The 12,136-nt window shown below is 41.3% G+C and overlaps 1 protein-coding gene and 1 non-coding gene across 5 annotated transcripts in view; both read right to left on the bottom strand.

Moving 5' to 3' along the window:
- COL12A1 (collagen type XII alpha 1 chain) overlaps window positions 1-12,136 on the bottom strand; it is a 130,505-nt gene that overhangs the window by 63,275 nt on the left and 55,094 nt on the right. For all 4 annotated transcript variants that reach the window (XM_047763788.1, XM_047763777.1, XM_047763792.1 and 1 more), the window contains 7 exons: window positions 9,854-9,993; window positions 8,940-9,069; window positions 7,240-7,382; window positions 6,553-6,682; window positions 3,805-3,941; window positions 2,086-2,215; window positions 147-286 (listed from right to left, as the gene is read on the bottom strand). In XM_047763788.1, the coding sequence (XP_047619744.1) occupies window positions 147-286; window positions 2,086-2,215; window positions 3,805-3,941; window positions 6,553-6,682; window positions 7,240-7,382; window positions 8,940-9,069; window positions 9,854-9,993 (950 nt within the window). The remainder of the gene's footprint in view (window positions 1-146; window positions 287-2,085; window positions 2,216-3,804; window positions 3,942-6,552; window positions 6,683-7,239; window positions 7,383-8,939; window positions 9,070-9,853; window positions 9,994-12,136) is intronic.
- On the bottom strand, window positions 11,082-11,185 carry LOC125121678 (U6 spliceosomal RNA). The gene has a single exon (XR_007133558.1). It is a non-coding gene; the product is annotated as a U6 spliceosomal RNA (small nuclear RNA).

Raw genomic sequence — 12,136 nt, 5'->3', positions numbered from 1 at the left:
ACATCACTTAGGCAGATGTTCCTCCTGCTCTGATGCATAACATGAGCTCAAATGTCACTAATAGGAAAGGATGCCTTCTGGGCAACATAGAGTCCCTATAATGAAACAGGATCTAAAAAAAAGAAGAAGAAAAGAGTTAGCACCACCTCCATCTTATCTGTGCTTCCAGAAGGTGCCCAGGTGATTCTGTAGAGCGATACATCGGAAGCTCCATGATCCCAAGTGCCTCTGAAACTCTCTGGCGTTACTTCAGAGATCCATAGGTTTGTTGGAGCTGGCACAGTGCCTGTTATGAGAAAAGGCAGAACTAAGTTTTTGGATGTGATCTACAAATAATGTAATAGAACTGCCTTGTTTTATTTTAATGAACACTTGGAAACTGGCTGACAATATTACCTACAACCAAGTGGCCCACCACTTTAGTTCACTTGAAAGTAAATACAGACAGGGAGGAGTTGGAGTTCCCGTCGTGGCTCAGTGGTAACAAATCAGACTAGTATCCAGGAGGATGAGGGTTCGATCCCTGGCCTCACTCAGTGGATTAAGGATATGGTGTTGCTGTCGCTGTGGTGTAGGCCAGCAGCTGCAGCTCTGATTCAACCCCTAGCCTGGGAACTTCCATCTGCCACGGGTTCAGCCCAAAAAAGGAAAAAAAAAAAAAAAAGAACCCAAAGACAATGATGATGGGTTAAATACTACAGAAGGACCATGAGAGGGAGAGAAAGGGACATCCTTTAAAGCAGGCTCAGAATGGAGCAGGGCTGGCCGGGCCCAGGCAGGTGCCCTGTACCCTCCACAGTAAGACTCCTTACTGTGGGAGTCTTCCTCTCCTCTGAGCAGCTCCCACCTCACCTTCCTTATATGCTCCTATGTATTGTTACTTTTTATCTCCACAGTGAAATACTACCTAGGGCAAAGATCATCATCCTTTGCTAGCCCTGAGAACATTTTACATACAGTACAATCAGATCTCAAAAAACAATGACAACTTAATGCATGCTTTCCAGAGAAAATGTCCAACATACATGAAGAATACACTTTCTCCCACCCCCTAAACACACACACACACACACACACACACACACACACACACACACGCACACACACACACATACACATGCACACACCCCACAGTTAAGTATCCAGAAGATGAATTAGTGACAGAGGCTGGTAGAATAACAGGATAGAAATTATCAGGAAAAGAATGGGCATAAATTCAGAATAGATAAGCAATGAGATTCTGCTGTATAGCACTGGGACCTATACCTAGTCACTTATGATGGAGCATGATGGAGGATAGTGTGAGAAAAATAATGTTTGTATGTATGTGTGACTGGGTCTTTTTGCTATACAGTAAAAAATTAACAGAACACTGTAAACCAGCTATAATGGAAAAAATAAAAATCATTTTTTAAAAAAGAATGTGCATAGAGATAGAAAATAGGAAGAAAATAAGTGGAAAACAATCTATGAACACAGATATCATTAAATACTGACAAAAATAACATTAAGAAATGTACAGAGAACTATACTCAATATTTTCTATTAGTATACAAGGGTAAAGAATCTGAAAAGGAGTGTGTGTGTATATATATATATATATATATATATATATATATATATATATACACATTTGCATATGTATGTATAACTGAATCACTTTACTACATACCTGAAACTAACCAATGTTATAGATCAACTATACTTCAATAAAAAAAAAATTTTAAAGAAATGGAGGAGTTCCCATTGTGGTGCAGTGGAAATGAATCCGACTAGGAACCATGAGGTTGCAGGTTCAATCCCTCCCCTCACTCAGTGGGTTAAGGATCTGGCATTGAGTGCGCTGTGGTGTAGGTTGCAGACAAGGCTTGGATCTGGCGTGGCTGTGGCTGTGGCTGTGGCGGGCAGCTATAGCTCCGATTCCACCCCTAGCCTGGGAACCTCCATATGCCACAAGTGCAGCCATAAAAAGACCAAAAACAAAAAAAAAAAAAAGAAAAAAGAAATGAAAATAGCCCAGTTAGTCCAGGGACACATGCACACAGTGCTATTTCCAGTCGTCAATAAAGCAGAAGCACAACTCACGGGTGGTGTCTTGAGCAGTCACAGGGGGAGACTCCCCTTCATCATACACAGCAGAAACGCTGACAGTGTACAGGGTTTGCGAGAAGAGGTCTTTGAGAGGCGTACTGGTCTGTGACCTGTCCACCTCTACCTACAATAAAGCAGTGGAACTCTTTTTACAAAGTTTATTTTTGTTTATTGTTTGCTATATTTGCTCTATCTCTCAAGGCAAGAGCATAAGAAGTGTGGTACTAAAAAAGAGCAGTGGTTTCCATTCTGCAATAAAGTCTGTAAGAGGGAAAAACAAATCTGACTCCACATTAGATCAGATCCGTGGCCTGTGCTTAGTCAGTCATGCTGGCTCTACATCTTTTGTAAAAGAACATTGCCTATGGCCTGAAATATACAGGAGAATCCATTCTCAGGGCTCTGACCTTTCATAGAGATAAAAAGGTGTAGAGCAGACACTTGTTTTATTGGAGGTTTACAGGAACATCACGACCTGACCTACATAGACAGCTATAAAAAACAATGGATTTTGACACCAAATTTGCAACAACTAACCTCACCCCTCCCTCACCTGGCTTTTAAAAGTGCTTTGCTGAAACTCTTTGAGGAGTTTGGAGCTTTGGGGGCATAAGCCATCCAATTCCTTGCCTGGCCAGGCAATAAACCTTTCTCTGCTCCAAATTCCAACCTCTTGGTTTGTTTGCCCTTAACTGTACATTGGGCACATAACTTGCATTCAGTGGCAAATCTAGGAACCGGAGATAGTTTAAATGCTTCCAAAGTGGAAAAAAATGTATGAACTACAGCCATATCTGGCACTATTGTCTGGTAAATGATGACTGCCTAGGAATTCAAACAACCAAATTGTTTTTTCCTGTCTCCCTTTGTACCACTGCCTGAGTTCTTTCAGAAAAATTCTCCTGTGGATTAGTTTGTTACGAACAAGAACACTGTAAGACCCACTGGTCACCATACTGCTTTTGACATTGAAATCCAGAATGAAAGGAATGCATGCACAGGTGTAAATTAGCATTAGTACAATCCAAATGACTAACAAAGTCCATAACCAAGTGCTTATAGAAACTGTTTCTAGCTTCCAAAAATGCCTCTGAGGCTTTCACATTAATGCCCCTTTCAGCAAACATAGGTTTTAAGCCCATTTTCTGGTGAAGCCCCTCAGTTTGGTCCCACTTTGAAGCAGGTTGTTGTGGAAGTAGCTCTCTATCACAGCACATCCAAAAAAAAAAAAATGCTCAAAGCCGAAGGAACATTCCTCTAACATTATATACATACTTTCTCGCTGTCCTGCTCAACTGTCCTATCTTCCTATTATCTGACAAACCCCCTCTTCTTTCCTGCATCCCCTTGCTCGCTTTCATTTTTAGAAACATTATAATGGCATTTTTAGTAATTGCTAGAATGTAGAGCATCACATTAGGCATCTGGAGGAGTGCAAAATACCATCTAGATTCTGTAAATCTTTATCTACTAAAGGATGATGTTCATGAGATTAACACCTCACAGCAAAACATTTCTAAATCAAATGCTAGACAGTCCAATATATTATCCGTATTCAAATAGTGCTTTATCAATATATGGTATGACAAGTTTTCAATGCTATATTAATAAAGTGACAAGTCTTCAAAACAGGCTATCATCTATGCCTGTTTAGATTCATTCATTAAGCCTACTAGGAAAACAAATAATTCTAAAGTTTCCATCTCAACCTACCTCTTTGAAATCCTCTTCTGGTGTTTTGTAGCGGACAACGTATTTACGCACTTGTCCCGGCGCAGGTTCCCATAAGACATTCATGGTGCTGTGAGTCACGTCTCTGAGTTTCAGATCTCGAGGACTGGGCAAAGGCACTGGAGATGCATGAGAAATTAGGTCCAGATGTGATTCTCAACCACAAAGCTCTAAAGCATCCACACGAGTTGTCAAGAAGTTTGGAGAAAAGTTAAAGATGTGCAGCAAAGTAACCAAACAAATTGGCTGTGATGATAAAAGCTCTTGGATTCTACCAGGTATAGCTGAATTCTTCTTCAGAAGGCTTTTTAAAAATAGCATGAATTTCCATTTTTATCACAACTCCAACTTCTCACTTCTATCTTAAAATTTCTCCCACTCTATTTAACTAGGCTTTTGCGTGTTGCTCAGCTATAATAAATCATAATTCACCAAAAATGTACAGCTCATACTTCTTCATCAGATATTTAAATAAGCTACGATAGGGAGTTCCTGTCATGGCTCAGTGGTTAACTAATCCGACTAGGAATGATGAGGTTGCGGGTTCGATTCCTGGCCTTGCCTAGTGGGTTAAGGACCCGGTATTCCCATGAGCTGTGGTGTAGATCACAGATGCGGCTTGGATCCCAAGTTGCTACAGCTCTGGTGTAGGCCAGCGGCTACAGCTCCAATTTGACCCCTAGCCTGGGAAACTCCATATGCCGTGGGTGAGGCCCTAGAAAAAGACAAAAAAAAAGCTACGATAGCAATCGAAATTAAAGTTATACTCCCGGAGTTCCCGTCGTGGCACAGTGGTTAACAAATCCGACTAGGAACCATGAGGTCGCGGGTTCGATCCCTGCCCTTGCTCAGTGGGTTAACGATCCGGCGTTGCCGTGAGCTGTGGTGTAGGTTGCAGTCGCGGCTCGGATCCCGTGTTGCTGTGGCTCTGGCATAGGCCGGTGGCTACAGCTCTGATTCAACCCCCAGCCTGGGAACCTCCATATGCCGCGGGAGCGGCCCAAAGAAATAGCAAAAAAAAAAAATAAAAAATAAGACAAAAATAAATAAATAAATAAAGTTATACTCCCTTAAGAATGTGATAGAAAAACAAACGTTACAAGCGTGAAGAATGACAATGAGCCGAAATTAAGTATCCAGTGAGCTTATAAGAAGACCCACAGAATCCTAAAAGGTTAGAAGAAAATTCAAATGATAAATTTTCACCAAGTCAAACAAACCTTTATCTTAAAAAAAGATGAGGGAGTTCCCATTGTGGCTCAGTGGTAATGAACCCAACTAGTATCCATGAGGATGTGGGTTTGACCCCTGGCCTCACTCAGGAGATTAAAGATCTGGTGTTGCTGTGAGCTGTGGCGTAGGTGGCAGACATGGCTCAGATCCCATATTGCTGCAGCTGTGGTGTAGGCTGGTAGCTACAGCTCCAATATGACTCCTAGCCTGGGAACTTCCATGTGCCATGGGTGCAGCACCCTTCCCCAAAAAAAAGGAAGAGGAGGAAGATAACTGACAAAGAGATTTTTCTCTTGTTACATGAGATCTCTCACTCTTTCTATTTGACCAAATTCCTTTGTCTCTCACTTCAACTCTGTACATATAAGCATGATTCTGTACTTCTATCCCTTCGATGTTTTCATCTCTGCCTTTCTCTGTGCCTTCCCTCTCTCCACTGTAGCGGTCCAGCCCCACATCCAAATGTATAGCCAATTTGTCCTTCATCCCACAATGACTCAGTTCCCCTCTCCCAGCAGAACACATCTTCATCTCTGGCTGGCCCCCCACACTCTCTGTCTGCCATCACTCCATTTCCAGAAACCTCCAACTCCAGATAGGATCCAAGATGATTATTACTGTTAATGAATGTATCCTGCCACACCTCACAGGGCTTCTCTTTTCTGCCTCATTTATGTTTCCCTCTCAGTCCCCTTTTACCCCTTGAAAGTTCCTTCCAAATTCTTCATTTCCTTAGAAATGTGGCCTTAAACTCATGAAATTTAGGCAGGTCATCTATCCCAGCACACCCACCTCAAGAAGCATGAAACAAAACTACCAGCTGAGTAAGGAAAGTGCAGTCACTGTCACTTTTCAAGAAAAAGCATCTAAATGCTAGTGAAACAAACCAGAAATACAAAAGGGGCTGAACAACACACACAAGATAAGTGAAAACCACAAAGGAGTCTGAGTGCTCCATGCTGTTCTGTGTTATTTATGGGTCCATTCCTAACACCTAAGCACATTTGGGGATTGAATTAACTGATTAATTTACTTAACTGAAAGGTGCCATAGAGTTTCTGCTTCAAAAAGAACTTGGAACATCTTGATCTTAAACCTAGCCTTCCTCGAAAACTACCCTCACCCAACATTCCCTTCTCACCAACACTACCTATCATATTTTATGGATCTACAATAGCGATTGTAAGATGCACCATTGTTTTATACTCTATCGCTGATTGACACCTAGCCAAGAGAGGCTGTAAGACACCACTGATTCTAAGATACATCTCAAAACCACACGTTATATATGAAAAAAATAAAAGCAAAGCCTAGAATCAACTTATGATGCTACAATAAGTCTAGCGATAACCTTAATTCTCAAATTTGATTGCCATGAGTAATTTAACTTAGGCACAAATTATCAAATTATTGACAGCATCACTAGATGAAAGAAAAAGCCCAGTGAACATTATGCTCACAGCAATAAGAGCTGAAGGAAAACAAGCAAAGTCTTACAGGTGACCTCCCTCGCAGTGACTGGTTCGCTGGTGAGGTCATACAGAGAGGCCTGGACCGTGACCTTGTACTCTGTGTTGGGAAAGAGGTCACTCAGCTGCACATCATTCACTGTTGGTTCCACACGCATCTGCAGATGGACAGGCCAAAGGGAAATAACACAATCAAATGAAACGTTCCCACTAACACGGGTGGTCATTTACACTGATTTATAACCACTTGATTTTAACTCAACTTCTATCCTTCTTTAATTGAAGTATAGTTGATTTACAACATTGTGTTAATTTCTGCTGTAAAAGTGACCCAGCCATATATATATACATTCTGTTTTTATATTCTTTTCCATTATGGCTTATCACAGGATATTGAATACAGTTCCCTGTGCTGTATAGTAGGACTTTGTTGTTACCGGGTTTGTATATAATAGTTTGCATCTGCTAACCCCAAATTCCCACTCTATCCCCTCCCCACCCCTCACAACTTTTATTTTTCATTTCTCTGAACTGCATTTCTTTTTCCATGCTAAGGTCTTCTAAGATGGTTACCAGCCACAAATCCAGTCTGTTTTTCTGTTTTGTGGTTTAAAGTTATAAATGAGTTCCTTCCCAAGTAACTGCCCTTCAATGAGAACTTTAGGAGAGCCAAGTCTCAGGAAGCTCCAAGGGTAAAGAAACAAACATCTCCCACCTCCTTGGGTGTGGCCGGTTGTGTGGCGTTGATGGGTTCATAGGACAAGGCATAGCCAGTAGCCCCGCCCACTGGCTGCCACTGCACTCGCATGGCAGTTGAGCCAACGTCATAAATGTTCAGGCTGACTACAGGGACCGGCACTGTTGGAAGGTAAAATCAGACGTCAGTCTAGTTCTTGTCATTCTACTCATTTTTTAATTACTTCCTATCTAGCTATTGATGTGTGTAGATGCTAAATAGAGACTGGGCTGCTGTGAGAAATCAATGAGAGTGAAGGGAATCTTTTCTTCTCCCCCTCAAAACCCAGTCTCATTATTTATCTCCACCTTACACTAGGATTGCATGTCATAACTATCACCATTTCATAGAGAAAAGAAGTTTAAATTGATTTTTTTTATGCTTATGTTCTTTCTTTTTTAGCTGCCCTGCAGCAGATGGGGTTCCCAGGCCAGGGATGAGATCAGCACTGCAGTTTTGACCTAAGCCACAGCTGCAGCAATGCCAGATCCTTTAACCCACTGTGTCAGGCCAAGGATCGAACCTTTGTCCCAGTGTTACAGAGGTGCCACCAATCCCATTGTGCCACAGTGGGAACTCCAAGAAGTTTAAATTTAAAATGGCATTCTGTGAAGTCCACATGGAAGCCAAAACAGGGACCTGCTTCCTGAGATTTCAGCCTCTTTTTCAGGAACATCTTGAAACTGTTGACTATTTTCATTCCTCAATCATAGATTTCATACATTAAAAAAACCAACTCAATATGTCATTTCATCTTTTCTTTTAAAAAATTTTAAATGAGAGAGTGCCTTATATTCATAACTGGAACTGAGGAGATTCTTCAAAGAGAAGGTAAGCCCAGGAGGCAGAGTAAAAGGCTTAGAATCTCTCCACATAACACCCAGAGAGTTTTCTATTTTTTGTCCAAAGATTTGAGTTTAAGTAATTATCAGATTCATCCTGTCCATTATGAAATACAGTATTTCCCACCTCCACTGGTCTAATATGAAGGGAAATGAGAGAAGAGAAGACCTAAGAGGGGGACAGTAAGTAGAGTCAATTCTCTGCCTTGGAAAGAGTTACACCCACTCCTTCCCCCTCTGAGTGGCCCCCCTTCTTCCCGGAGCCCGGCCAAGAAGTTGGGAAAAGAAAAGAATATTTTCATATGGCCTCAGAAGCCCTACTAGGAATAGTAGGATTGGAGGAATAGATTGAGGAACCTCTTTCCCCAAAGCTCAACTCAAAGCCAAAGCCATTAGTGCTTCACTTGTGAAGGCCAGAGTCCAAAAGCCAGTTGTAAAAAGGGAGCTCTCACTGCCAGCAGGAAGATCTGGCCGCGTGCAGAACTGAACTAGGTCATTCCTGCACAGCCGCTATTCCAGACAATCCTGGCCCCACTTCCCACACAGTACCTTCCCTTCAGACATGGATAACCATGAAAGGTACTTTCCCTCTAGGATATCCATGGCCATGACTACCCTCCCCCCAGGGGGGTCCCATGATGGCAGGAACAGCCAGTAACAGCAGAAAACCCCAGAGCATTTAAGCACCTGCAGTAAGAATGCACTCAGTAAAGATATGCTGAATGGATCCCGCATAAAGGAATGATCTGGAAGGCTGACAAAAACCCCACCCAGGCTGTCACCTCTTTATTTTAAAAAAATGAAACCAAGAGAAGATTTTTTTAAAATCTGACTCACAGGTTTTTTCTGTGCCCTTCAGAGGCTCACTGTATTCATCTTCTACCACAGAATACACATTGACAACATACTCAGTTTCAGGCTTCAGATCTTTCAGTACCGTGCTACTCTCCAATCGGCTTACGTAAAACTAGAGGGAAAAAAATTGTTAAATGACAATTTATGTTATAATCACTTCCCTTTTTCTACTATAACTATAATTGCAAAGAAGTTAACTGCAATGAGCTTAGAAATTATAGTGTAATGAAGCCATTGTCTTTTGTTTTTGGAAACCACCATATTACAATGAGAGCTTGGACAATTCATACAATTTATTCTTCCAGTTGTTGTCTCCTTATTTGCATAATGAGTGGATAAAACTAGATCATCTTCCATGTTTCCTTCCTACTCCTTGATTCTAGTATAAATTAAGCATCTTGTTAATGCTTTATTTCTTTCTTTATTTTTACTTTGGGCTGCACCTGCCACATATGGAAGTTCCCAGGCTAGGAGTTGAATCAGAGCTGCAACTATGGCTATAGCAACACCCAATCCAGGCCACATCAGTGACCTACACCGCAGCTTGCAACACCACCAGATTCTTAACCCACTGAGGTAAGGCCAGGGATTGAACCTGTATCCTCACAGAGACAACACACTAAGCCACAGCGGGAATTCCTTAATCCTTTAATTTAACATTGTATTACTTTCTGCAATTCTTAGAAGCTGTAAGAAATTAAGCAAAGCTCTTTCCCTCTAATTAAGCCCAAATGGAGGTGCTTGCCTAGCAAGACATGGAGAGAGCAGCATTGTGCCCTCAGCTCTGCCCCTACAGCCTGCTTGCTCCTCACCCAGCACTCCTCTCAGGGCCCTAAGGAGGAGGACCCACGCTCAGCATGGGGCTGAGGATGGGGCTGTAGGTGGGATCTACTCACTTCTTGACGTTTCCCTCCGGACACTGGGTAATATTCCACTTTGTACCTATCCACGCTGTCAGAAGGGGGCGTCCAGCTCACTCTCAAAGAACGGTGAGTCCTCTCAGAAATCACTAGGTTAGAAGGTGCTTCCAAGTCACCTACATGTGGAAATGAAGTGCAGATGCTCTGTTCATTATTACAGCCCTGTGATGACATTCAAATTATGTTGAACTGGTATTACTCTTCATATTTCAAGCTTTTACACACATTCTTGCACAGAGAGGCTCAAAGCTCCTTCCTAAGTTTTCTCTGAATGGGTGTCCAAAGGGTACTTCAGCCTCAGGAGATTCAAACCTGAGCTCATGGTCTCTCATTAACACTTGATCCCCCTCTTCCTTCGGGCACCAGTTTATCAGCCACCAGGACTCAAAACCTCTGACTCACCCTTGGGCACCTCCTCCTCTCTCTAACCGTGTACACATCTCAGGAAAGGACAACCTGGGTCTGGACAGTCCCACTGTCTCCATCACTACTGGCACCATCCAAGCTCACTGCCCTCTTTATCATTTTGATTATTTAGATTCCTGTCTTATCTTCTTAACTCTAAGTCATGCTCTGTGAGGACAGAATTAGTTTCTTTTAAAAAAAAATCTATTGAAATACAGTTGTTTTACAAAGTTAAGTGAGTTTCAGGTGTACAGCAAAGTGATTCAATTGAACATATATATTATGTACATACATATATAAATATAGATATTCTTTTTTTTTAGGGCTGCACCCTGTGGCATAAGGAATTTCCCAGCCTATGGGTCAAACTGGAACTGCAGCTACCAGCCTACTCCACAGCCATAGCAACTCAGGATCCAAGCCACATCTGCTACCGATGCCACAGCTTGTGGAAACACCAGATCCTTAACCCAACGTGAGAGGCCAGGGATTGAATCACCATTCTCATGGATACTAGGAAGGTTCTTAATCTACTGAACTACAATTCTTTTTTTACACTCTCTTCCATTACAGGTTATTACAAGATATTGAGTACAGTTCCTTGTGCTAGACAGTAGGTCCTTGTTGGTTATAGATTTTATATACAGTAGTATGTATATTTTAACCCCAAATTCCTAATTTATCCCTCCCCCCTTTCTTCCCTTTGGTAATCACAAATTTGTCTTCTGTGTCGGTGAGTCTGTTTCTGTTTTGTAAATAAGTTCATTTACATCATTTAAAGAGATTCCACATATTAAAAAAAAATATGGAACACTTCATGAATTTGAGCATCATCCTTGCTTGGGTGCCATGCTAATCTCAGCATTATTTCAATTTTAGTATATGTGCTGCTGAAGCAAGCACAGGACAGAACTGGTTTATTCACATTTTGTTCCCTTACAAGATCTACTTCAGTGGGACCAGGAGCTAACCATGTCCTCACTCAAGAGAGAGGAAAAACAATCAAATTTTCTAAAATCGGGGAATAGCCTACTGCCTGTGATTGTTTTCTCCATGGGTAGGAATAGGTGAAATGGTGAATACAGAAAAATATTTGGAATAAACATCAATGAAAATAGAAATATTAAGCTCAATATGACCACAAGGAGATGTCCCAAGTAATAATTACAGAACTAAGCCAATGCCTCCAAGAGCATGGCCAAACATTCTGATATAAACTTACTTTCTTTGTAAGCCAGAACTGGGAAAAAAGCATATCCATTCTTAGCATCCTAACCTTTACTGTACTTGGGTCATAATCAAGCCAGCAAAATTATCAAGCAATTTTACTGTCTGGGAAACTAAATGAATGCAACTATTACATGGCCGGTATTAAAAAATAAAGGGAAACAGATAAAAGATGTTTTCATCCCCACTCAAAAGTTCTCTCCAACTAAATAAAACTACAATTCTCTCAGCCAATTCAGAGCCAGAAGCCTACAAATTCTGGCTTCCTGGCTGGTCTATTTCTCCAGAGAAAAGGTCAGTCTGTTTTTTGCTCAAAATCCCAAAAGAAAATCTGCAAAATTTTGGAGAAAGAAATTCAAGAAGGACCATTCAGATAAATGATCCTCAGAACCTAAAGCACATGAACGGCCTTGTTAAACCAATTCCAACTTTCCAAAACCAGAATAAATCAGTGAAAGGCAGTTTTTACCATAATCTACATGCATTTAAAAGAAGCTGTTTTCAGATAATAAGAACCATAATTTTTATTGTTAATTTTCAAAACGCTTCTGTTTGGGGCTATCATGTGTTGTCCTATGATTTACACAGATAGTAATCTTTTGTACCCACACATTGTCACTACAAATT

Source organism: Phacochoerus africanus, chromosome 2, assembly GCF_016906955.1.
Source record: "Phacochoerus africanus isolate WHEZ1 chromosome 2, ROS_Pafr_v1, whole genome shotgun sequence".
Taxonomy (NCBI): domain Eukaryota; kingdom Metazoa; phylum Chordata; class Mammalia; order Artiodactyla; family Suidae; genus Phacochoerus; species Phacochoerus africanus.
This window is presented reverse-complemented; position numbering and strand designations above follow the sequence as displayed.